The following is a 27,927-nucleotide window of genomic DNA, read 5'->3' as shown; positions in this document are numbered from 1 at the left end:
TAATCTTGGATTTTACAGTTTCTAGAAAGGTGTGTACTCATACTTTATAGCACTGAGTTCACATTATGGTTTTTTTTCAGTGTTAACTTTTACAGTTTTGTGCACTGCTAGCTTTGAAACATCTCATTCACAGCTTTTGCATTGAACTTAATTTTGAATGATTGAACATCTAGTGTTTAGAAATTTGTCAGGGGCAACATGCTTGATTAATAAAGCAGCTTTGACATACCTTTATCAGTAGCTATTTTTCTGGAATGCAGAGTTTGAAATAATTGGTTTAATTGCTCCTACCATAGTCTTAATTCATCTCTGTTTTATTATTAGCTGTTCTTTTTCAAGACAGTGATCAAAAAATGGACAGTGTGTAGAGAATTCATGACATTGTTATTTAGAACCTGTTGCTGAGCAGACAATAAATTGTGAAAAAGTCCTGAGTAACTCAGTGCAAAGTTTTTAAGTGCAATGTTGACATGTGATTGGTCCCTTAAAACAGGGTTGTTTATGGGATTGAGATTGAACAACTTTAGCTCTGCTTTTAGGCATTTTGGCTTGCACAGGAAAGGCTAAATATCATACAAATTAATTACTCATTTTTTTTAACTTTCCTTTCTCTCTCTCAACAGGCTGCAAAATCTTGGAAAATGGCCTTCTCTTCAAAGAACTCCTGCAGACTCCAAACTTCCGAATAACTGTAGTAGATGATGCAGATACAGTTGAGCTCTGTGGTGCTCTGAAGGTAAGATTAACACGCTGCAGGTGATACAAAGATGAAATAGTGATCCTTGTAGAAATAAAAGAGGGTATTTCAATTTAAAATAATAAGTTCATTGTATTTTATATAATATGTAAAACTGCCACGTAACATTTCCAGAAGAACCAGATGGGAAATGAGGGAGCAGCATTTTCTGAGAGCTGGCTTTTAGATCTGTGTCTCACCATCTGCCAGGTTCTCCTTCTACATCTTCCACTTAACTTACACACAACTTTGATGCAAGTATTGATTTCATATACCTGGCTGATATATTTCTAAATCTGTTTTAGTTCCCTTTTCTTTTTTGCAATAGTGTGTTCACCAAAAGAAAGGGAGAAGGAAGTTGGCATTAATGCTTTGTATCTATTGACAAAACTATCCCCCTCTTCATTGTCTGAAGCAATGTGAGCTCTCATGTTTTATTTTTTGTGGACATGTACTACATAAGGTTTGTGTGGATAACCACATACAGAAATTGCCTGAATAGGAAATAAGTTATTTTGGACAGATACTCATACAAAATTTTTTTAGAACAAAATTGATGCTGACAGGAAGCAAAGGCTAACTTAACCATTGTTTAATGGCTATTTTTGCAGGTTAATTTGCAGGCCATTAGTGAAGGGGGAGGCATTAGTTGTTTGGCACCCTAGCAAACAGTACCGTAGTTCACATTATCTGATACCTATCTTGAATGATTTCTGATGGGTGTAGTGGTTTAATTTGGCTTATTTATTTTTTGTGTTTTGGATAATTATTTTGTCTGCCTTTGATTTTGCTATTGAAATTTTGAGTAAACTGAATTAATTGGCTGCAAAGCTACCACACCAAGCAATGATGTCTTAAGGTAAGGAATTCTGATTCCTGCTTAGTGAAAGTAGATGGATAGCTATAATAGCATATTTTTTGGCATATTAATTTCCTTAATTTCATCTTGACAGCTGTCATACTGGAAGGCCTGTGATAGAGGAGGTTATGAGTCTGTGCACTGATGGGATTAGGTGTTTTGAGGCAACATACTTTGGAATAACTATATAGATAGAAATTTCTTGATATTATGGAGCTTGTAATTCATCTCCACAGATATTGCTTTAAAATGATCTGGTGATGTGGGAGGTTACCAGAACAGAAGCCCTTGAAAAAGTTTTGCAGATTCATTTTTCTTTGAAATACACTCAGCAGAATGTTTTCTGACAAGCATAAACTTGTTTAATAAAGGAGTCCTGTCCCATAAAATTTTTATTCAGGCAAATCTCATGAAAGGGCGTTAGAGATGAACACGCCCATCAAACTGGGCAGGTAGTCAGCAGACACTCAAAACTCCACTGTAAAGGTCTAAGGCAAGGTACCAGTATTTCTTTGGAATTGCAGTAGAATTTGAATAGATTGTTGTTTTTGATGGAAGGATACTAAGGTAAAACTTCTGGGGTTTTTTTGTAACCCCATTTTATTGCCCTCTTCTGCTTCATTATTCATTACAGATCCTGCAGACTGAACTGTCTAGTTGTATTTCTGAAAAGCTGTTTATATTCTGTGTGCTCTATTCATTTTTTATTGATTGCAGTATATTTTGTTAATTGAGTTGAGATTTCCAAAAAATGCACGGTATAAGGTCTAAACAAAAAGTGAATTAAGGATAGATTAACTGGTATAAAAATACTGTGGATTCCTTGCATAATTAAAAGGCAAAACTGGTATCAAGTGGCATAGATCTGTCATTCTAGTATAGGTGGTGTCTTTAAACATGCTCTGCCTACATCTAAAAGAAAATATTAATAAAATTGTAATTTTAAAGTAATTTTTCATTTAAAACCCTTTCTAGCTAATCCTAAATCTTGTGCTGGCAGCATGTAAATAATGTCATGAGCCGTTTTATTCTCAAAGATTGAAGAATTTTATTAATGCATTGGGAGCATGTCTGGCTCTGAAAGAAAAAAAGCTAAAATTAAACCTATGGATAAGGTTTTATTGCTATAGTGTAAAGCAAAATGCAAAACTCAGGTGTGAATAGTGTTTTTTCTTAGAAGCTGTACATATTTTCTATTAGGAGAATTGTTTGCTAAGGGTATGAGCCAGAACTTTGTTTTTTTATCATTAATCTGATAGTCTTCGTAATAAAAGTTCAAAAAGTAGACATATTTTTGTATTTTTTTTTAGAGTAAAATCTAATGTGGAGCTTCAGTCAGCTGACAGTTTGTTAAATTTGGAAAGTTACTTCATAAAAAAACAGTGAAAATTAGCTTAGTTTAACTTCCTGGGAGGAGGAAATTCCAATTTCAGAAGGTAACAGTGTCATGTTGTGTGGAGACACAGGCATAAAAAGAGGCTCTACTCTCTTTCTATAGCAGTGCCAATTCAAAATGTCAGTAGTGGCACTGCAAAATACAGCAAGGAGGACGGGGTAAACAGGCAAACACATCCCTCCAGACTGTCTTTCTGGATGTGGAAATAGTAAAAGCAATTCCTGTGTTGGTATTTAAAGGATGAGAAACAGTAAACTATGGAAAACAGTATATTCTCCCAGCTTCTGCACCTTTCTGCAAATACCAGCTTAGGAAAGGGAGACCTTCCTGGTATTACTGGCATAATGGACTAGCTGTTAAAAGCTTGTACTCTACTTCACTTTTTGTTTCTGCACGCCTTTCTAAACAAGGAAGATTTTCAGTGTGGGTGGTTGCCTAAAGCTTGTGAAAAATACAGAAGGGTAACAAAGAATGCTCTGAGCACAGCTTTCCCTTACAATGATAATTATAGGTTTGAAATTTGTTTTTGGAAGCCTGTTTGAGTTCAGACTGTAATATTAGGTAGTGCAGCTGGGTGATTATAAGAGAACATGTGCTTGATTGCTCTTTATATATGGATATATATATATATATGGGTATGTATAGAATATCCACTTCATTAACTGTATTTAGATTTGTGACAGTGGGCTGGTGGAGATACAGTGAAGTGCAGAAATCGGTGCCATGAAAATGCAGTTTTGTGTCAGCTTGGAGACTGGCTGAATGGACAGTGGCAGTGACTTTACAAAATCTGATGGTACTGAGGAGAAACAGCTTTCTACCGTAACCTGGCTGTTGGAACAAAAAGCGCTTGGTATGTTCTTTGTGAGGGTATTTTTTTTCTTTTGAGGACTGATGAACATTTCACATTTGTCTGTTGACCTTTTCTAAGGGTTGAGGACAGAAATTGATGAAGTTGAAATTTGGATAGTTTTTTCAAGGTGCCCAGTTGACTTTACAGGCAGCATGACTCAAGACCACCTACAAGTACATGTGCCATTTGCCAGACAATGAATGGGCCTTCCTAGGAAATGCTTAAAGATTATGTCACCTAAAAATAGGATGTGCAGCCCTGTCCACATACGGAGTTGCTGTTGGGTATTGATGGATGTAATACTGCAGAGCAGCATGGACTTACCATGTCAGAGGTGTCCTTAGAGTCCTTACTGCCTGTGCCAATGTGGTGTTAAAAGCAGCACCGATGAGAGGCCAGACTGAGCTGGGATATGAACCTGGCCATGTCCTTGAGAGGCTGTATAAACATTGGTAGCTGCAATCTCAGGGCTAACTGGGTACCCCAGCTTACCTCACTTAGTTGCAGCAGTGCTAGGGGTGGCTGAGAGGAGGAGAACTGAGAATCTAATGTCTGGATATGGCAAAATGGCCAAGTTCCAGCTGCCTGATGATCAGGGATCTAGAGAGTTAAAAACCTTTAAGTGGCAGCAGCCAAGGACCAAAACAGATGTGAGTTACTGTAGGAAGGAGAAGCAGCAGCAGCTGTGGTTGCCTTTCAGATTGCTTCAGGCTCATCTAAACTTTCTGGCTCCAGCTAAGCCTTAAGTAAAGAAGTATAGTGATGATTTATTGTTTACAGAGTTATGTAACTCAGCGTTGTTACTTGCAAAGTGTGTTTAGGGCAGTTACTGTTGGATAGTCAGTCTAGATACTATAGAAGTTGATTGTAAGAGTTTTTTCCTTTTTCCTGAGATTAAGTGGAAATGAAATTCAAGTTCGCCAAGAGCAAGCAAACAGTTTATACTTAACCTCTCTGACAGTCCTGCTGATACTGTCTTGATTTTTTGAGTCTTTTCATTTGACCTCAGCCATCAGGGGAAGCAGTGAGCTTCTCCAAGTTGATGTGTAAACAGAGGGAAAGCAGGCTGTGCTAAGCTGTGACACTGCCTCAAGGAAGGTGAAATAACATTTCTGCTTAGTTCTCTTATTGATCCATTTAATTATGGAGAAATAATGGTTGCCTCAGAAATGGCTGCTGAATGGCTGTCTTCATGAGCATTCCACAGATGTGCTGTACGCTGGATATTGAATACTTCTGAGCACTGACTCTGTAGGAGAGCAGTCTGTCAGCAAAGTCTGCAGACTTGTTGTCTTTGTTGCCTTGGTCATCTGCTGACCGTGCATTTGTGACCTCTTGCATATTTGCAACAGGTTGTGTGCAAGTAAAGGGCATGTTCTCTCATTTGTTCTGACATATACTGTGAGCACTGCCTGGCATCAGCATTTCTTTTCTGGAGCATAGCTTCACTATCCCTGTGATAAAATAACTAAATCCATTCCTTGCTCAGGTTCTAAAACACCTAGGACTAGGACTAACACCAGCTTCACGATACCAGAACAGCTTACCTGTTAGGGCAAAGTATTTTAGTAGCTTAAAATGATATGCAATATAAAAACACACTGGGATGTGTGCTTTCTTGTAAAAAGCTGTCAATGCCAGGATAGGGGAAATGTATGTTCTTAAGCATGTAGTGATTTTGAGAGCTCTGAATGCCTCAGGCTATGAAGAGCATTGTGTTACAGTCCTTTTGGGGTTATTGTGACAGTATCATTCAACCTGTGGAACATGTTTGTCAGTAGGCACTTCCTTATTGGGCTCTCAGACTCCCACGTGTGCATGCAAATACAGTCGGTTTCTAATCTCACAGAAATGTGCACACTCTTCTCTTGCACAAATACATACCCACTGCATTTGCAGGAATTCCCATTGCATTTGCAGGAATTCCTGTGCTTTCATGTTGCAGTTTAATCTCAGCTGGCAACCACATATCGTGCAGCTACTCACTCACTAACCATCTACCCATCAGGGATGGGAAGGAGAGTAAGTGGTAAAAAGTAAAATTAATGGGTAGAAATACAAACAGTTTAATAATTGAAATAAAGGAAAATACAGTAACAAGAACAGCAGTAGTAACAGTCATTTTAATGAAGGACAGAGTGAAAACCCAAGAAGAACCAAGTGATGCACGCTGCAGTGGTTCACCAGTCTGTCCCCAAGTACAATTGCTGGCTCCTGGCCAACTGCCTCCAGTTTATATACCGGGCATGGCATTCTGTGGTATGGAGTATCCCTTTGGCCAGTTTGGATCAGCTGTCCTGGCTATGTTACCCCCACCCCAGACTCTTGTTCACCTGCTTACTGGCAGAGCATGGGACACTAAAAAGTTCCTTTCTTAAAGTGAGCATTACTAGCAAACAACCAAAACATCAATGTGTTATCAACACTATTCTCACACTGAACTCAAACCACAGCACTATAACAGCTACTAAGAAGGAAGTTAACTGAAAACAGGACATTTCAGGTGTAGTCTTAGTCAGTGGCAGCATTCAAAATCAACCATATGAGATACAGAAAGAAGTTTTTGCCAGGTCACTCACCCTTCCTGCCTTGTGTACTTCTCAGAGGATCACAATAGTGGTAGTGCCACTAGGCTCGTGTGTCAATTTGTGTTTCACTTGTGCATCTTCCTGAAAAAAGCTCAGCTTAGTGCCCACAGCCAGAGATTTCAAGTAACAAAATGTCCATTTTGGTCTTATTTGGGACAGAAGGATAACTCAGTTGTAAGTTTTGTGAGATTTTTTGTTGTTGTTTTTAAAGGGGTGGCTCATCTTTGAGCAAGGTATTACTTTCAATGTGGAATAATTAGTTTTCTACAGTATATTAGGCACAAGACAGTTGTCAGAGATTCTTCAAGGATTTAAATAAAACCAGATGGTAGACATTGTAAATTAATAGTTGTGCCTGAGTGATATGTATACCAGGATATAAGTCTCCTAGGCATAGGGGTGTGTTCTCGAGCATAATCCGTTGTCTTGTTTTCTCATTATTTGCAAACTGTGAGAACGTACAATGGGAACACTGTACAAACAAGGAGCTCAGTGTTTTAGAGTTGGACTCACAACTCCCCTTGTTCCCTACCTCATTTCCTCAGAAGTAACTAGTCTTGGTGTGACTTACTTAAATAAGTATTTCTGTTGCTCCAAAGACAAACACTGCAAAAGCTACAAGTAGACAACGAAGTACTGTAGACCAAATCATATTGTGATCAAGTAGACTGTTTCAAAATGGAACGTCAAGCAGACAAAGCTTGAAGGAAGGGGAAGCTTTAGTATGGGAATGTTCAAGAAGTATATGGAAGCCCAAAGGTTGCTCAGTCATGTGTGTGTTTTTAGCTGAATGCTAAATACTTGCTGACTTCACATACATGTAAAATCCATTTGAATGGGTTATCCCATATGAAAACTATTTAAATATCTGTTTGACTTCCTCTTGCTGTGGCATCAAATGAAAAAATATTAGAGGTTGCTCTACAAGAGACATCTGATGAAAACATACCTTGACTGAATCACCACAGCCAAGATCTAAGCCAAGATGATTTAAATGAGCAAATTTTAAAATTGTCTGTCTTGGGCTGCTTCAGATCTAATTCTGGGATATCTGTCTGCAATTTTTAGGGTCACCTTTAGACCTCAGCTAGCTGCTGAAAAAGGAATGACTGATCCTCTAGCCTCATTTGATTTAGTCACCTAGCCATGACTGGCCACACAACTCTGCAGCTGCCTCAAATTTGTGGTTCTTACAGTCGAAAACCAAACCAGCTGTTGATTAGCTGATTATTTTCAGTCATATCTTCTGATTGTTGTTCTTTCTTCATCAACAGTTAAAGATGATTTTTTTAATTTTATTTTTTTCCCTGCATCGGGTGCTACATTAGGAGTCATAATATTGGTCCTCCTGTGCTTTCTGTTGAGGTCACCGCTGCTGCTGCTGCATGCAGGAAGATATTAACATTCAAACTTCCTTGTTTGCTTTACCAATATGTCAGAATGCCATCTTTTTTTGTGGGTTTTGGTAGGGTTTGTTGTGTTAGATGGATTTTTTTTAGTGGGGATGGTGGAACCATGGCTAGCATCTGCTCTGACTCCCAAGCCAGAAAATAGTCACTTTTCTCAAATGTGTCTCATCCAATGTTTATGTTCTGTAACTAAAGCAGGGACCAAATAGTTGAATGTTAACAGCACATTCTTCATAGAAGGCTGTCACTAGATCTAAGGATAAAGCAAACACTTTTTTTTGCTGAGGGAGGTCTTCCTGTGTCATGAACCTTTTGGGAATCCTTTATTAACTATTATGGTTATAGAAACTCTGCATACTTAAAAGGGCTGGATACTATTGGCTTGGCTGAATTTGGTCCCTTAGCATGTCATCATGGAAATCAGTAAATGCTTTTTAGCTGTACTGTCGCTTTAATCATAAACAAAATCTGGATAAAAGGACTGTAGGATGTCAGTCTAATTTCACCCCTACATCAGGGCAGGAATAGCTCAATCTAGCTAAAACCTTGTTTGGGTGTAGTGCAACCTGTTTGTTTTTAAAGATGGTCAATAATAATAGCTCTACATCCTCAGGGGTAACTTGTGTTAGAGCTTTAACTATGCTTTTATCCTTGAAAATGGAAGACTTTACATATTTTTTTTCTTTTTATTTTAGATTATCCCATAGACATCAAAATCCCCAAACCAAAATAATCCAAACTAACAACCTAGTCTTTCAGCAGTAAAGTGTTTGCAGTCCTTAAGGACATCTGTAAGCAGTAATTGAGTCATTTCCCATTTCTCTTCCTATTAGAATATAGTAGCAGTAGGAGCTGGTTTCTGTGATGGCCTTTCCTACGGTGACAATACCAAAGCTGCTGTTATTCGCCTTGGCCTAATGGAGATGATTGCCTTTGCCAAAATTTTTTGCAAAGGGCAGGTTTCTACTGCAACTTTCCTGGAGAGCTGTGGCATTGCTGATCTCATCACAACGTGTTACGGTGGCCGGAATCGACGTGTAGCAGAAGCACTCGTTAAAACTGGAAAGGTACCTTATAAGTACTGCAACTCCTTGTTTGCTGGAATAATAGTAGAGTTATCTGAGTCATGGTATCTTAGTGAGTGCATACCCTTCTGTTTTTTCTTGTTTCTTAAGTCTGTTGGCTAGGATGAGTGTAAAGGTACTAAAAGGTGGTGGGATGGTGATAAAAAAAAAAAAGCTTGAGAGATAAGACATTGTGAGATGCAAATTTAGAAATACTTACAAACAAAAACATAGGAGAATATTCTATATGCTCACTCAAGATCACTTTTGAAAAGGAAAAATCTCTCAGTAACTTACTTTTTTCATCCAGATGATGTCAGGCTTCTGAAAATTTTATCATAGCTCTCCTTTGCTTTCTTTTTTCCCTCTGTTGCTTAGTCTATTGAAGAATTAGAGAAAGAAATGTTGAATGGTCAGAAATTGCAAGGACCACAGACTTCTGCAGAAGTGTATCGCATCCTGAAGCAGAAGGGAATGCTGGACAAGTGAGTAAGAACAGACAACAACTTCCACATACCCCTTTTTTATCTCCTTAATTCTTCCTGCATATTTGGTTTTGATATCTTCATGAAGGTAGTAGCCAAAAGGAAGATCAATGTACTAACAGTAGAATAAAAGTTAACATCAGAGAGAGAAGTGAATAGAACCTCAAAATAATATTAATGTAGATAGAGCTATTAGTGTGATGTTAAATTTGTGAATATCCTTCTGTTTGCAGAGTGTAGTATTGCCTTCTGCTACTGCAGAAAAGCACAGCAAGTGCGTTTTAATATGTGAAAAGAAAAAAAAATGTATGAAAGTAGAAGTAGCACTTCCTAAAGAGACTGTGAAAAGTCTCTACATCTCATTTCATTCTAGGAAATTCTTTACTTACCTCCAAGGAGATGAGCTAGGTGATCATCTGAATAGAGTGACTGCTTCCATCACATGGATTCTAGCTTAAATATTGCAATTCTCCTTCTTTACGTGACTTCCAGTTTGCTGTTGGTTAAAATCTCCCATCTGCCTCTGTAGGTCAGGGGGATTTTCTTTGTGGTATGAAATTAAGCAGATTGTCCTGGCTTTGTTCACTTGTATTTGAGTCAGAACATGAATGATTCCTATAGCCACACACAGAGTTGTCTCCTTATGAGATGAAGGGATGCATTTATCTGTTCCTGTTTGTAAAAGAGGAATGATTATAAATTTAAAAACTGCCAGTCAAAACACCAAGCCTTGTTACTTTTTTTCAAAAGTATTTTTTAGTCTAGCTTTATTGGGTCTAGCTGCATTAAATTATTAATGTTTTAATACTGTCTTTGGATGTAAGGTACCTAAGTCTGTCTCCTCAGTGTACAGTAATTAAGCTAAATGCAGGAAAAAGTAATTAAAATGTTGGCTTCATTCTTCCCTGTTTATGATTCCCTAAATTAAACAGGATGCTGTGTTTGAGTGTTGTTTTGTATCCTGTTCTATCTTACAACAAATTGAGTGCATTATAGATGATTTTGGGTTGTGCTTTTAATGAAAGACATAAAAACAGTGTTGCTAATTTCCTTTTGGTATGCCAACATATATGTGTCAGTTCTTCATAAAAGCTCTCATTCAACAAGACTTTTGAAAGCAGCTTTAAAACATAAAACACAGCCATGGTTTCAAAGTGAAGAGGTAAGGGTAGAATTTCGTACTGTGGTCCTACAAAACTATTCCCAAGGCTACATAGAAATGTGCAAAAGTCAAAGTTCAGAAAAGCCTTGGTAGCAGGGTTGATGCCTATTGATATTGTGGTGCAATTACTTTTTTCTTTATTTCAACAGTTGTAGTCTGCTCTCTTGATGTGCTCAGGGGTAAGATGCATTTGGAATTTGCTGGGTCTGAGGTTGCAGTCAGCCTTGGTACTGGTTTCTCCACATGAAGTGTAGCAGACCTATGCACAATAATGTTCTCTGGGAAAAGCAGCAGGACTTAGGTATTAGGTTGTGGTTTGTAGTAGTGGTTCTTCTTCACTGAAAAATAACTGGCAGGACTGTACCTAAACCTGTAGGAAACCTGCTTTTGCTTCAGAAGGTCCACCTGTTTTGTGGCCTCTTCTCACATAGACATAGTAAATTGTATTAGTGCCTACATGTGAGCTTATATGGTAACAGCATATGAACCCCCCTTCAGCCTAGTACATCATACAAAGTGAGTGATAAGTGAGATTTGTTAAGGAATGCAGAAGTTATTGTGTAATTTTTTTTCCTGCAGATTTCCTTATAAGGGTTTTGCAATCTAAGCAGTTTAGCATTAGATTTGAGAGAGCAGCTATGTGGCTATATGATAATTTTTTTTCCACCAATGAAGTAGAAATAAAACTCAAGTTGGTCTAGTTCAGGGCAATGTGCTGATAGCAGAGCTACTGTAATGTAATATGTGACAGCAGAATGTATAGGCCATCATATATTGTGCTCAGTACTGCTCAACACTGAAATGTGCATTACAGATAAAGCTTTAGAGTGGCTGGTGGGACACCTTTCCTAAGGAGAAAGTCCTAGTTCAGATGTATTCTGAATCACTCAGAAATTGAACTATTTCACCATCTCCAGTGACCCTTATTTTTTATTTCCATTGGTCAAAATTCATCATTATAAAAAGCCATGCTGAAATAGTATATGTACTTGGTGAACAGATGCCTAAAATTTACCAGGCTTTGAATGAAATTGGAACTTGCCTGGCTATTACTATCTGGATGGACAGAAAGCCAGAAAGCAAATACAAATTTCTGTAAAGCATCTTGGCTTTAACAAACCTTTAGATTATCAGAGAAGCCTGAATAATTTGGGGGTTGTTGGAGATATGGCAAATCTAAAAAAAAAATAAAATAAAATCCAGGCTTAATTTTGGTTTCTTATTAAAAAATTGACTTTCAATGTCTTCCTGGGTCTTTTTTTGGTCATACTCTGCTTTATCAAGTTATTGCTCAAAAGTACTGTGTAATGGATGTGCTAGTCATCCTTTTTAACCACAGATGGGTACTGCTGTAAGAACAGTCAGGAAAAATGTTTTTTATTTATTTTTTAGATCACTTTACGGTTGTTCCATACATAATTAATGTCTCAGGCTCCATTATAGCTAGCTAGGCTTCTGAGAATCACTCTATTTCAGAGATGTGTGGAGGTTCTGTAGTTATGCCCTGCTTTTCAGCCCAGCATTTGCCCCTAACAAATAGAAAAAAGAAATCATTTTTCCCACCTATCCCTTTTCCCCCTCCCTCTCCTCACCCTTTTATATTTCTTTCATTTAAGAAAATGTTACAGAAAAATTTACACTGTGTTCACTTTCCCCACCCTCTTTCCTCAGGTTTCCACTCTTCACAGCTGTGTATCAAATCTGCTATGAGGGGAGACCTGTTAAAGAGATAATATCCTGCCTTCAAAGTCATCCAGAGCACAAGTAAAATCCATCAGGCTGTAGTACTCATGCAGCTTTCTGCCTTTCAAATTCATGTCTGGGTTCAAGTGGATGTAGCTATCATTAAGCTTTGTTCAAAGCTGCTCTTAGGCAACAGGAACAACATGAATGTCTCTGAGCAGGTATCGGTGTTTGTTACCCAGCCTGGTTTGACACAGCATGTGGTGTTGGTTTGGTGATTGTCCTTTTACTGGCTGAAGTGCAACTCTTTTAAGATAAGCAATGCAAAAGTTGTGCTACATGCCTGGTATATACACAAGTGTACTTTGAGTTTGCTCCTACACCATAAAACACAATGCTTTGTTGTCTCATATCAAAGCCTAGTCCAAAATCTGCTGGACACTGTGGGAAGAATCCCAGTGGTTTTGATCAGAGAATGAATCAAGCCTTGAAATACTAGGAATCTATCTGTTAGAGCTTTGTTTTATTCTGTATACGCAATTAAATATTAACATTTTTGCATGCTTATGACTATATTAATTTAAGCAATGTTAATGCAAAACAAGTTGTAGCAGTTATTCAGGGGGCTACAGGGATATTTCAATGAACTCTAGTGAAGAATATTTTGATTTTTGAAAGTTGTTGAAATTGTCAGGCTACTTTGAAATGTCTAAGTGAATTTAAAGTTTTTAATTACACTGTTTTAAAGGGAATATTCTAGAGGGGGATCATTGCCTCCCCTTCTGTTTTTTAATCCTTGCATTTTTGTATTTCTCCATTTCTCCCTTACTATTCCTCAGTGTTAGGTTCTTCTAGAATCCCATTCCCCAAAATAAGCCAGAGGTGTAGACCTCAGTGTTCTGAACCCTAGAGCCTACCGTTCATTTTATTGTTTTTCCTGTGGTTGTTCTTCACTGGTATTGTTGTTTGGGTGGTGAAGAATACCCTTGGGTATCCACTGCTCCAAGTTGTTCTGCTGTGTTTTCAGCTTAGTTGCAAAGTGTTGGGCTCCCCACAACACTCCAAGGAATGTCAGGAGAATTCCCTGGTACAACACATGCTTGTATCGTCAGAAGGGTTGTGTGCCAGTATGATGACCGCATTCATTTCAGTGCCTGCCAGTGTCTGGCATGTCCACTGGGCTGTAGTCCTGATCCAGTCTTCCCAGTTCTGGAGTTACTCTTTCACTGGACAAAGCTTTGATGGGTGCTGAATCAAATCCTTTACAACTAACCTCCCAGAAGGCTTTTCAAAGGCATCCATCTCTTTTATTCCCCAGGGATCTCAACTAGGTTTTTTCAGGAACCTTTGTTTTATCAGGGAGGTTAGTTTTATTTGTTCTTGGAAGATTTGTGATTTTATGGAGTTTAAAGGTGGGAGAGGTTGGTTTGGTTGATCTTTTTAGATTGTTTTTTAATTGATGCAAGAGAAGATAGATAAGTAAAATCTGTTTTGCTTTTCTTGTATACTAAAGTGGGGGCGGAGAGGTGAAATACTTGCTACGTACATTAAGAGTGGACTCCTTCCAAATGGGAGACAAGGGTTGGCATTAGAATTTATAGAACAAGACTGCCTGTCTGCTCTGAATATCCACACCTAACGTCTGAGCAGTGTCAGAACTGTTGTTCACTGTGCCGGTTTTAGATCAGAAGTCATGAGCGCACACACCCATCGTGAAATTTTAGGTTGTCATTCAAAATTTGTTTAAAAAAAGAGGATGCCTGGGAATAATTGTCATACTTACATAGCCTAGACTACTCTGAAACAGGGAAGCTTCAGGGCAGCTTTGTGTGTGTAGGCAGGAAGGCCCTTCCACTCAGGGGTACCATTTTATTGTGCTCCTGAATTGCTTTGAATTAATATTTGGAAGATCTCATGAATGTCCTCAGATATTCAGGGGTGTGAAAAGTTATTTTGCCTTACTTCTGATTTAGTGCTAAATATAAGAGATGACTGGAAGTTAAGTGACACCAGATGTTTGTGGCAGTTGGGAACATCACTGGTAGAGCTGACCTGAAGCAAGCACTCTGGTTAGACATTTAAGAGGATGTTCTAAGGTTGGAAGCACTGTTACGCTAACGCACACATGGAGCATATGCTCCTCATTACTGCATAACTTTCAGTGTGTTTGCTTATGCTTTGTTTTGTTCTGTTTTTTTAATACCAAATTGGTGGCTTTTCCGTTGTATGTGTACATACACATTATATATATGAACTTCTTTTTTTTACATGCAGTATGTAGGACAGTAGCATTTTTGTAAGATACCTAAAGGGCTATATGAGCTAAATGTGGTAAATTAATATATATTTTTAAATTATTTCTTTACTATTCCAATACTACTTCTACCACTGAAATTCCCAAATCTTAATTGTTCTTATTTTATAGAGAAATCTATATTCTAAGGCAAATCCAGAGAAAAGCTTTTTATGGAATTCTTTCCTCCAGTCTGTTACAATACTTGTTTTTTCAGACAAGAAGTGAGGTTTCAGTAACTAAAATAACTAAAATAGTTTATTTAAATTTCTATTGAGAGTTCATTATTTGCATTTGCTTTTTAGTGCTGGATAACACTCAGCTTGGCACTAGATATTTTTTCCCCAATGATATTTACTGCTCATTAAAAGAGTGACATGGTACTGGAACTGAATGATTAGAAGCCTGCTCTGCAGACACTCTGTTTTGCCTAGTACTGGGATAGTCTTACTGAAAACATTAACCCTGTATGAGAGGGTCATAAATTTTGTAACCAAGAATATGGTTTATGAACTTTAATTGCTAAGGAAGGCATTACATTCTAATGTTACTTACTCAACTTGCCCTCGTCATATGTACTGATTTTGTTTAGAGATGGTGAATGTATACCTGTTTGAAGAATTACTACAAATAAACATTTTTGTCTTGAGAATCACTTCTGTTGTCTCATTTTACAAGGCTTGCAATTAATATTTTAGTCACTTGATGGAGCTTGGGTTTTTCTGGTTGCGGTATGCAATGATAGCAGATATGAGGTTGCCATGCAAGAACATAGATTTTAAAAAGCTATTTGGCATCCAGATGTCAGCAATTTCTTTCTTTCTATTAGTGGTAGAATTGTGGTGTCTTTGACCTCTGAAAACAAGTTCTTGTCTTCAATTCCTTCAATTGCTGTGGGAGCCACTGGAGGGCACTGGTCGGTAAATGTCTGACTCCACATGCTCCGGAGTTACTCTTCTGACCATTTCTGAATTTCCTGAGGTTCCTGTATGACTGCACTTGTCTTACTGTGTGTTGCTTGTATTTAGAAGATGGTTATAATTCAGCACCAGATGCGTGTGTTGTCGGTCCACTGGAATTGAGGAAAGGATGGAGGAAAGGATTTGGTATAAAATGCCCAACATATTATAACCTCCACCCAAGGCACTGCTTTGCCTGTCATCTAAGACCCTCCCAAGTACAGGGCAACAGCCACTACCTCAGCTGTTGGACAATATGGTCAGTGAGCTCTTTCAGTATCACTGGGGTTCCTGTATGGTGTACCCAGTGTTCGTTTCTGTCGGGTGTTGAAGTTGAAAGACTTTGGGAAGTAACAAGAGCGCATTGTGCTCAGTTTTGTCAGTTTGTACATCAGCTAGAGGGGTGGGAGGTGTCACAAGTGTTCAGGGAAAGGAATGGCTGCTACTTAGTGTGGGACATCATACTGTAAAACAAGTATGGTTTTTTTGGTGACCAGAATAGTGCATTGTCTACTGGAAGCCTCAGAGCAGTTAGTAAAATGAGAGCAATGTCCTAATCCATCATTTACACATACAGATGCCAAGAGGAGTAAAGATGGTTGCCCAGCAATCTGCCTGGACACATTTTATTCCTAATTTTAAGATGGAATTTTAGCAATTAGGTCATTTCTTATGGTAATTTTGCCTCAAAATTATATTTATTTTAAGAGTGCGTGAAATCAACCAATAGAATAAATATGTAATTATCTCAAACATGCCATTGAAAAGGGCTTAAATTCTACTTAGTCTGAGTCAACAGAAGAGTAAAAACCATCACAAGAAAATTAGGATGGACACCTTTGTTTTATGAATCTTCTGAAGGGGTAGTGCTTTCTCACTAAATCAGTGCAAACAGACTGTCTCTCATTGTCTGACTGCAAATAACAGCCAGGCTGTACAAGAAGTGTGGCAGACAAGAAGTCAGTGTCCAGTGGCCTGTGCTGATGGTTCTTCATAATGCTGCCAACCTGGACTTCATTATAAGCCTGGAGTTATATGAATGAATTACATAGATTTCACAGCAGTGAAATTGTATAATGCTGAAATAAAATGTCCTGGAACACATGGCACGTCATATTATTAGAAAGTGTAAAACTCTTTATTTTCTGCCTGTCTCCTGGCTGCGTGGATTTTTCTCCTGTGATTTGCCATGAGCTGATAGAAATCTGAGCACTAAAAGGTAACACTTCCATTTTGAATAATGGATGAGAAGAGCATCTGCCTTCAATCCCAACATGTGCAGAGGAGAGGTGTTTGGCATTCGGGTTAAATGAAACACGGTTCTCTTTCAGTCTGTTCTGAATCTTGATTTTAGATCCCTGCTTTGGGTAAGGGCTTTGAGATACTCTTGATCTGTCAGTCTAGTCCTGCTCTTAGAGAAAACAATTGCAAAACTGGATTTTAAGAGGAGAACAATGGGATGACACCCAGCATAATGGTATCTCTGTCAGAGTTCCCCATGTCTAAATTGAATTTACCTATTTGTTACATTTACCTGTTACTTACAGTATCTGTTTTAGGTTTAGTGAAGGGTAGTTGTAGGGGCATTGGGGACCATTTGTTGGTTATTTCTGTAAGTTACTAGAAACTGTGTGAATTACTGATTTTAAAAGTATGCCCTTCCTGTAAGTTATCCTGAAGGAATCAATGAATGATAAATAAAGTATCACTCTGACCTGTGTGATCAATCCTGATTTTTTAGGTGATGTAGCTGCCAGAGTCCACTTAGTGTAATCCACATTCTGCTCTGATGTTAGCACTGCTGTTTTTTGCTACACTGCATGTTTCCTTTTCTCACCTGGATGAGAGTCACGTAGTGTCCTTCACCCTACAGCTTTTCTTTGTGCCTTTTCCAGCTTCGTTCTCATCTTTGTCTAGCTGCACCTGTATGTGTTTTATAGTGAATCTTAAGAAGTGTTCTTCATATCAGAAGGTTGGATGTGTGTACATGCTCACACATGCTCATCTACACAGGTAAACCCTTGCTTACCTTGCTTTTGAATGCTCGTGTGCCCAAATAAGCCTTGTAAGGTGCTGGGAATTTTGCACAGGATTTTAGCAAGGCCACCAAGAGGATTAATGTTCAGCTGCCTTTGCACTAGCTAATGTCTGTCTATCCATTTAAAGCTGTCTGGCTGTGAAGCTAGTGTACAGATTTCTTCCAGCCTGTCCTCTCTGCCTGTGATGGCAATAAGTCAAGTTGGGATAATTGATAACAGTGCTGCTATTTCAGGGATACAGTATCACATCCATGCTGCCAGTCCCTGAAGCTTTGAAATGCTGCATTTGTAGAGAATAGTACATATTTCATGTTCAGGTGAAAATAATAGTGACATTAATTGAACTACTTTGCCCTTTCTTTTTCCAAATCCAGGTTTATTATAAACCCAGTTCTTGTCATAGGAACATACTTCAGCTCTCAGTGTGATAGATTTCTTCTGTATGGTTTGTGTTTTTGTGGACTTGGTGAGTATCTTTCAGTTTGATGATTACTGAGCACAGGCATGTGGTAGGCTCAGAAAGTACAGCCTTGGGGACTTTTAGTTTGCTCTTTTGCTATTTAAAGGCTGGAGAGAGCTAGAAAGCAAGCCAAATCTGTTAGCAAGCACTGGCTGTGTTCCTGATCTACATCATTTTGAATACTAGTATTTGAAATGCAAAGTCAAACAAAAGCACTTGCATCACAGCTGCTCGGGACTGTGAGACTTTTTTTTTTAGAACATGCTGTTCTTTTTTTGTGGTACCCGTTCCCTGTATTGTTGCATGGAGAAATAAACCTGCATGTATTGTGATCCATGCTTTAGGAGGCTCTAAATACTTGAAAGCAAAGTGAGCACAAAGCAAGCTGCTCGTTACTGAGATAGCTGAGCAGAGCCAGCCTTGGCTGTACTTGTGCTTTGGATTAAAGCCCAGGTTTTATATAAGTATTTTTAGTGGTATTTTTAAACCGAATTTATATTTTTTTTCTAATTCCCACTTACCATGCAGATTTGCAATGAAATGTGACAGAGATGCTTCAGATATTTTGTTGTTTCTGGGCTTTTATAAAATTTAATGATGATGTCATCAACATCATTTGCTTCAAGCTAGGTGGTAATTGCAGTAGCACTTAGTCGAGCCAGTCTTCCCTTGTCTTTGTTTAGTTTTACCCTCCTGTTTTCTTTATCTGCATTTTTTCAGGCTGTAGGCTACTATAGATAAGGAATACCTTTCATTACTCCCAGAGCTTTAGCCAGCATGGAAAAAAAGGATCAGCGTACTGCCATGTGCATTTTGCCTTGTCTTATATTTGATGCCCCGCAGAGAGGTTAAGAGGAATAAGGTCTTCCAGGCTTTCATACTCTTGGGTTTAATCCTTATTCCACTCCCATCTTTATTCATATATTGACTGTTTTAAAATAGCAGCAGCTTAAGTTGTTTCTTAGTGGTATTTCTGGTGCAGTTGTTCAGGCTGCTGTAAGTCTCTTTTATAAATGATCGCACCAAGATCTTGGTAGCTAGCAATGATCTTTAACCCATCTCTGCTTAAGCTTTCTAACAAAAGCTGCTTATGTTGATTCTAATGTATTCCTGTTCTGAAGCCATAGTATCCTACACTTATTTGTAGTCTACCTAGTTACTATGCTCATTTACATGATTTTTCCCCCTCAGAAATTTTATCTCCATCTTATGAATGACTATACATTATTCACAGATGCATTCAAAAACTGGTAATTCAGCTCCTTGAAGCCATTTGACAGAGGAATGTGCAGTTTCCAGGTATGACAATTTCCAGGTGTGGCTTTTCTTCCAAAATACAATGTGTATTTAGCCTTGACAAAGCTGGGCAAGGCTAGAGCAGCAGAGGTGTTTGCTAGCAGGCACAATTAGCTTTCTGAAAGGAATCAGTGGAATGGGGTTGCACTGCAAACCCTACAGGTAAATCCTTTTAAGTGTTAACATGTATGTACTATGTGAGGACAAGAGAGGGAATAGAATGCAAAGTATTGCATTTGCTGGAACATAAGGAATGAGCCTAAGTCAGTTTTAACCAGTGCAAGAGATGGTAATACAAAAACATGCCCTGAAATACAGAAAGAATGAAGACAAAGCTGTTGAGAGTTGATTGAAGTCCCCTTTGGCCTGTCAGTCTGTACCAGGCATGGCTTTATGATAACAACTTAGTGCAGCAGCGTTCCTTTTAAAACTAAAACCTGGAAAATGTCTCCTCAGAAACTTAGCAGTTGCTGAAGCAGAAGAGAGATTTCACAAGCACACTTGGTGTTATCAAAATGCATAGAGATAAAACTGTTGAAGTTCCCTTTCCATTCCATGTGTTGTTTCTACAAGCAAGAAATGGAAAACTAAGATGAGAAAAATAAGTTGTTCATGCATTCTAGACAACTTATGGAGAGAAAATACGCACTTCACTCACTTTTCTGTGGGATCATGAGAGTTCATGAAAATGTGATGATGGTTATGAGAAAGGCTGGTAAGAGAAATATCTGCAACTTCCTTGGGGTTGCACATACTGTATTTAACAAGTGAGAAGTAATCAGAAGTGTTGGTTACCTCCTCATCAGTTTGTGATTTTTCTCAGAGCTAAACTAAGCAGGATTAGGTCTGACTAAGTAGTCGGACGTAAGTCCTCAAAGCAAACCTCCTCAAAATGCTCTTCCTGAATTTCTGAGGGAATTATCTTCCTTCTCTTTTGCAATTGCAGATTCAGAACTAGAAGCGGGAGCCCTAGGTAATGGCAAGGTAGCCATAAACCTGGCTATTAATGTTTTATTATGTGATCTTAAAACCAAGTAAGTATAATACCGCCAGCAGCTCTGCCCTGTTGCCATCAGAGGTTGAGGTTAAATGAAAACAATTGAGCAAGAACACTCCAGGGACACTCCAGATGTGATTTTATTAATTTAAAATAGGTGGGCTGGAAATGTTCCTGGTTGCTTCCATCTGAGAACTTGCATGTTGTACCCAAGCTCTCTTCCCTAGCACAAAGCCAGCATCACTGTTTTGGGTTTTTTTTTTAATTACTCCTGTAATCAGTGCAAAGTGAAGAGTAGTGGATGTGGTAACATGACTTTTGAAGAGGGATTCATGTGAAATGACTGTGTTTAGCTAGAACCTGTCGTATCAGCATGTGGGTTGGATCGGGATAGCATCCAAGGAGCAGTGAGCAAATATTGGGAGATTTGAGCGTCTCTGTTCTTGTAATGTTGGGACAGTAATTAGGCCCAGAGTGCGTGGACAGACAGATTTTAGGAAACATAATGGGAACACTTGAGAAGCTCAGTTCAAGCTACCTTGTGTTAATTACTGAGTTTTACTAGACTGATTTAAAACACATTATGTTATAATGACTGGAATCTCTGCACCAGATAACCAGGCTTCACACAAGTCCTCCTTGAATGCATCACTAAAATGAGAATGTTTTATTGTTACAGAAGTTATACTCATCCTGAATGAGCAGGAAACCTAAACTATTCAGGGCAGCCTGCTTGAGTCAGGATAAAAGCATTTCAACTGGACTGTTAGAAGGCAGTTCCTCAGATTGCTGACCTTGCTGGACATACTTTAAGGAACCAGTGACATCATTCCCTGGGACTGCTTGCTGTCTACCTGCTTCTGAGTGTTAAATTCACATTTTTAAAAGGAAATGCATGCACAGACAACACTTGAACAGGAATAACGTTTAATTTTCAAGTCTGCTTTCAATTCTGAAGTATTAGTCTTAACATATGATTTATCTCTATTCAATGCAGTTTTCTTGGGCATGCTTATTTCCAGGTCTTTGTGTAGCTAGATAGAGTTTTGGAGAGGTTATTTTGCTTTCAAAAGAATTATCTATTTTGAGATGATTAGTAAAATGTATTGAAATCCAGTAGGCAAATCTCAAGAAATAGCTGATCTTCAGTTTAATATGGATTCAGAGTGTTTGGGGTTGGTGGTGATGTGGGTTGGCAAATTTTTTATTTTCTGTGCTGCCTGTGAATGAGCACAGCTTACTGCATCTTCTTTAGTCCAGCATTCTTGACTGATTATAATGAATTAGTGGCTTTTTTTGGAACAACTTATGTCAAGGGATTCACTACCACACACAAAGGGTAAAGGTAATTTCTCTATGTAGTGATCATGGAGTCTATGCCTCTCTTTATTATTCATCTTAAAAAAATTATTTTCAATCACATTAATGAAGAACTGGGAAATAATGATTTATTTTTCAAGGCAGGGATACACAGAGAACAAGTACATGGGGGGTGTAGTCCTTCAAGTCCTGCCTCTTCTTCACTTCCCCAAATTCAGACTTAGACTTGAACTGTATCACTCACACTCACATGAGAGAGATTGAGGATCTGCAAACCCTCCATTCTCCTCTCCTAGAGAGGCCCCCTTTCATGGCTCCTGAATGGCTCCCCTTTCTGTGCTGTTATAAAAACACGATGGAATACCTGTCCTTGTAGTAGAGGACAGGTCTTCACCAGCATTTTTTCCCCTTTTCTGCGTATTTTTTTCTTATCACTGGTTGCCTTAGACTGGGTTGCTTTCTATATTGGAGTATTTTTGCAGGCTGGAGGACATCATCTATAAATTAGCTGCTGTTTAGATAGATACCTTGAAATACCCATTGAGGTATCCCAGTGTTTTTCATTGCTATTGATGAAGATAATTTATTAAATCCTGCATTTTAGGATTTAACTGATGATTTAACAGGATGAACTGAAGTAATCCACTTAGTCATATTTCCTTTACTTGTGAATTACATCAAGAAAACCTTCATTAGTGATTTCAGACAGCTCATAGAAGAAGTATTCTAGCACAAGAAGGATGTGTGCATGCAAGAAATCACAGAATCATTTAGGTTGGAAAAGACCTCTAAGATCATTGAGTCTACCTGTTAAGCCAGCACTGCTATCTTCACCACGAAACTGTGCCCCCAAGTGCCGAACCCACATGTTTTTTGAACACTTCCAAGGATGGTGATTCCACCATTTCCCTGAGCAGCTTGTTCCAATATCCGACCACCCTTTCAGTAAAGAAATCTTTTCTAATATCAAATCTAAACCTCCCTTGGAGCAAATGAGATTTCATCAAAGTAATACCTGGTTTAAATGTGTCATTGCTAACTTCAATACTTTCCCTTGCACTGCCTGCTGGAATGATGAATCATGAAATGATGACCTCCCTGATTACTCCTTCACTGAAATAGCAATCATAGCATCACTTAAAAAGAAAGCCCAGCAGTTTGATGCATGAACTTCATTTGCACACACTGATACAGCTTCTTTTCTGGGCCTCTGATTGAATCCTTGTGAGGATGGCAAGTGAGTAATTATTTGATTGGTGTATTCAGAGAATCACACTGCTCTTGTAACATCATGGATTTGATATATTTAGTGACCACTTTTTTTTTTTTTTTTAATAATTGTCTGGATCTATGGGACATGCTCTTGTATGCCTCTGTGTGTATATATATATATATATATAAAATCAGATTTCTGATATGCTGAGGAGATGAAGCTATCACACTGCCTGTCCTCATCTTCATAATCTTAAATGATTGGTCAATTCCACGTAAACATGACAAAGAGGAAGGTTACCAGAAGGTAACAAATTCTTGTAAATGCCAAGAATGTGCTAACTGAGGATATGTTCTCTGTAGAAAAATCTCCATGGAATTGATTGCTCTTACTAATACCCCCACTGCAGCCAGCACAACCAATGGAGTCTGAACTTTTTTTTGATCATTAAGGTGAACCAGCCTCAAAATTTATTGGAAAAGAAGCTTTTTTCATTGTAGGGATGTATGGGGACATCTGTATAATTAAAAATCTCACATCGTAATTGTCTCATAGTTAGCATTAAGCTAGAGATTTGCAAATATATGATGGACTTCATTCATCTTAACATCAATAATTAGAGCAACATCCATCACAGAGCATTCTCTACTTACTCCAAATCTAGTACTGCAAACCACAGGGCTGTGCCAGTTCACATAGTTTAAATACCTGGGATGCCCTCAGGAGAAAGACTATTTTAGCTGCACTATGAGCTGTTAAAAAAATCCTTCCCGGTATGTTTTCCTCTTCATTCAAAGAGCTTAGATATCCTAACTCCTATCTGCTCTTCTCCCAGCCTCCTAAAATCCCCAAATGAAAACATTCCTTTCTTCTAAAATTCTCTTTTCCCTCACTGATCTAGGGAAGAAGCATTATCCATGCTCAGTAGCTAGTTAGCAGGGTGATAAATGACTTGACAGGATAAGCTTTCTCAAGACATGGCATAAATGGAATAAGCCTTTGTTCTGAGGAAATCCCAGTCCCTCCAAAAGGCAGCCCATCATCTACCCCCTGGCTGTTCTATAGTCTCACACCATGCACTGTTCTCACACAGCCCAAAGCCTGCAATTTTCCTAGGAAACTAAGTGAATCGAGAAATTTAGCTAAATTTGTCTTTCTGATTAATTTAAAAATCCCAGCAGGTTTTACTAGGCCAGCAGCAGAAAACACACTCTGTTCCCCATAAATACATGCAGTCATAACAGAAACATTATTCTCTCTTCTGTTTCTTCAAACTCCTGCTTCTCTTGCAGAGGATGTTTTTGGGAAGCTAGAACTGGAGGATGCACTAAGCACCTTGGATCACTGCAGGTATTTTTTCATGCACTGGCACAGAGACTTACCAGGAAACAGGGGCTTTACATGCTGGTTCTTTGCACATCTGTAACACCAATACTATGAAAGAATCCAGTGATTTACAGTCATGAGCATATTCTGTATATCCTAAAACACTGGTGCCTGCATCTCTGTGTCCTGCTTTGAGCTGAACTTGACTGTGTTTTGTACTAGGGAGAATTGTTTCCTTGGTTTTGTTTTATTTCAGGGCTAAGACTGCTCTGTGAATACAAACATCAGGGTCACTTTGTTCTTTGTTGCACAAAAGTCTTTTGGCGCTTGTCTAGATGCAAAGATAAACTGCTGATTTGAAAATACCAATACTAAATTGCTCAGCTGCTTGGAGATTTCAGGCCACTATGTGGTGTACTGTGTCCTCTGTTAACATTTTCCTCTCCTGTTAATGAATAGATGTCAAATACCCTTATTCCATACTAACAGAAACGCTCTGTTAACCAGTGTGAGGAGCAGTAAAAGATATGCCTGCACTTCTCTGCCTTCTCCTTCCACTGTTGTGTTCCCCAAGATTTAGGTCAGTGCCCTGCCAGGCTTAGTTCTCCTCTGCACTTCATCCCACTATGACAGAGCATGTACACTCCAGCACCTCGCCCCAGTCACCTTTCCCTGCAGATCCTGCAGTCAGCCCACTGGCTTTTAAACTTTCTCTACATGAGAATTTTTCCACCCTTAAGCCTTGCAGTCCATCTGCATAAAATTGATTATCCCTGTACAGCAGTTTCATTACTAGTTTTCACTGTTCAGACATAGCAAGATTCATGAGATCCTTTATTCTGCTGCCGCTCCAGGAGATGTGTCAGGCATTGGTATTGCACGTGTACTGTACAGCTGAGTGACTAGAGTGTTAACAAGACTGTCATTTCATGGAAATTATTGGAATTAATTTCTGTGGTTTCTCAAATCATTTGGGCCATCTCTTGTTGTGCTCTGTATAATAAAGACCACAAAATTTGTCAATTTGTAAGTGTGGTAAAGAGTACGTTTCAAATAAACCTATAGCTTGGAATTACAGATTTAAAATGATGGTGAGTTTACTGTTTTATTTAATAAATCCTTCAAATAGCTAATCATGTTATGTAAAAAAAAAAAATAAATTCAAAAAGCCCCAACAAAACCACTTTATTTTCTGTCTGAATTTGTCCAGTTTCAGCTTTTAGCCATAGTATTTAATTAGGTTTTTACCTGCCAGCCATGTCTTCTCTCAGTGTATATACACACAGCAAACTCAAGTCACCTCCTCATAATTTGGGATAATATAAGGTACACTTCGAGTCTCAGGCCTGCATCATGGTGTTGTACCAACCACAGCAGAGCAACATAGCTGAGTTTTTATTATTTATTTAAGCCTGCAAGCAAATGGAGTTGGCTGTGAACTTTCTCCTTAAACTTGGATGGTGCTGTGATGAAACCACGGTAGAATTATAGTCTGTCATTAATTATCTAAAAACAAATACGGCATTCACAATTGTTGAAGGTGATATTTTCCTCCTGCTGTTTTGCACTGGGCTTGGATGCTGTATAAACATTACCTGCTGCAATTTACTTAAATACTTAGGCAAGCACCACCCTTAGCAAGTAGAAAATGCACATGTCTTCAGTGGAACTGTTTATATTCTCAAGGACGTAATCACTAATATGTGTTTGCTCCATAATAATATTTAAAGGTCTGTGGCGGACTGCTGACCCTAATGAAAGTATTTATGAGTGTGCCTCAGGGACAGCCTGCCTGGACATGCTCAGGGGCAGAATAAGCTCCTTCCTCACATAACACAACGCCAGACACTCTTGAGTATTCGGGTGGCCTCTGATTTGCAGGTGTGGGCAGGCACAGCCACCAGCTGTGCTTGCAGGCTCACTGGAGAGCAAGACGGCCAAGAGCAGCTGGGAAGCAGCCTGGGAAATAAAATGCAGACATGCTCTTGCAGGTGCACTACAGAGCTGAGGTCCCTGGCCCCTAAGTATGAAAACCACAACTCCTGTTCTGAGATTTGTACGTAGACTTCATACTTCTCACTACAAACTGTTTAATTTGAGTAGATGTGCTTTCCGCCCTGAAGTTAAGCATATATATTCAGAGTGCAGGGACAGTGTGTTCTAAGTAGAAGTCAGCTCTGAAAGAAGTAAGCAATTTTTCTTCAGCACAGTATCTGTGACATAGTTGTTTTGCAGGGCTGGCAGGGATCTTTAGATTCCCAGAGTAGATAAAACTGCTGGTGAAGGCCTAATGCAAAGAAAATACATGGCTTATGTACTTTGTGCTTTCTTGTCTTAGCACAGTCTCTATCACCACACAGTTTACTTAGTGTCATGGGTTTCAAAACTGAAAAATAAAATCTAAAAGTCAGTATATTACTGTTCCTAGCACAGAGTTAATTATCTGTATGGCAAAACATGTTGTAAGACGGCTTTCTGGCAGGTAAAACGACTGTGTATCTAGAGTCAGGACTTTGTCCATATAATTAAAGTAATAAAGTAAACTTTATGTAAAGAAAGAAATATTTGTGATAAGAGTACAGAACATATACAGCTAAATTCTGCCTTTTCCTGCATTATGGTAGTAACAAGCATCTGATGATAAAATTCCATATACTGCCATTAATTTGATTGTTGTTTGAATTAATTTTAGGTGTCCAAGCTGCAAAACAAAACAATCCTTGTGTTCAGTAACAAACAAAGATTCTCTATGCATTTGCCAAATAATGGCCATTTTGAAAATACAAGCATCTCGTCTATTCTCTCTGTTGAAGCTACATTAGAAGATCCAAGTATCTCAGTCATGAAAACCATCTTTACTTTGTGAAACATGGATTCCTATTCAGAGACATTTGCCTTGATTGGTCATGTGCCTATGGCATGTGTTACTACCAAAGTACAAATCAAGTATTTCTGGTTTGGGTTAGTATAAATCAGCTTTTCCATATGGTTGTAAGCTGCCGAAGGGTAAAATATGTTATAAATCATTTACTTGAATACTTTTGTAGCTTAAAGCCTATACTTTCCTAATTCTGAAAAGCCATTAGGAAATTTCCAGTCATTTCTTGATTTAATGCTAACTAAAAATATCCTTAGATTAGCAGAGTAGGATGTCAAGGGTGAGAATATTTGTCCTGGACATCCGACATTAACCCCCATTCCTTGTGCAAGGCCTGGTTTTTATGGAAAGAAAAGTTCCTTTCTCTCTTCAGAATAAGTTCCCTTAGCTTTCATAGTTCACTTCTAGGTGGTTTAAATACAGTAAGTTTTCTGTTTGGACTGAAACCTGCCAATAACCACCGAAAAATCTCACTTATCTTTTATATGTTAACATGTTTTATTTACCTAAAAAAAGTCTGAGTGAGTTCAATATTTGAAAATTCTAGGATCTGGGAAGGAGGAAGGGAAGCTGTATTTCAAAACCAGAGAAACAGTTCAGGAAATTCCAGTCAGCTCCACTCCTTGGGCCTGTGAGTCTACTTTAATTAGCACTTCCAGCTGTCCAGATTGTTGCTAAGAAAATAGTTCTAGAGAACTAGATCAGCAATGTCAAAAATGTTGATACCTCAGGATTTGAGAACAAAACCAGCTTAAATGGAAGAATCTGTTAATTAGACATTGAGACGTTCAGGAATAATCCCTTTACTGAGAAACTTGATAACACTGGTATCCACTATTTTGCTTTTACTTAAATAAGTTACATTGAAAGGCTTCACCAAACTGCATATTTTTTTTCCTAATCACAGTTTA

General features: G+C 38.5%; 1 protein-coding gene across 2 annotated transcripts in view; it reads left to right on the top strand.

Moving 5' to 3' along the window:
• GPD1L (glycerol-3-phosphate dehydrogenase 1 like) overlaps positions 1 to 27,927 on the top strand; it is a 39,400-nt gene that overhangs the window by 10,270 nt on the left and 1,203 nt on the right. The window contains exons 5-8 of one of the 2 annotated variants that reach the window (XM_005518975.3): positions 624 to 736; positions 8,675 to 8,908; positions 9,284 to 9,390; positions 12,224 to 15,183. In XM_005518975.3, the coding sequence (XP_005519032.1) occupies positions 624 to 736; positions 8,675 to 8,908; positions 9,284 to 9,390; positions 12,224 to 12,320 (551 nt within the window). In that variant the 3' untranslated portion in view covers positions 12,321 to 15,183. Of the gene's footprint in view, positions 1 to 623; positions 737 to 8,674; positions 8,909 to 9,283; positions 9,391 to 12,223; positions 15,184 to 27,927 lie in introns of those variants that run through there. The other variant, XM_088063849.1, reaches the window with a different exon arrangement.

Source organism: Pseudopodoces humilis, chromosome 1 (assembly GCF_049639895.1).
Source record: "Pseudopodoces humilis isolate 2021_Gansu_Grassland_sample_001 chromosome 1, ASM4963989v1, whole genome shotgun sequence".
Taxonomy (NCBI): domain Eukaryota; kingdom Metazoa; phylum Chordata; class Aves; order Passeriformes; family Paridae; genus Pseudopodoces; species Pseudopodoces humilis.
Note: the sequence above shows the minus strand (reverse complement) of the source record. Positions and strands in the feature narration are given on the sequence as shown.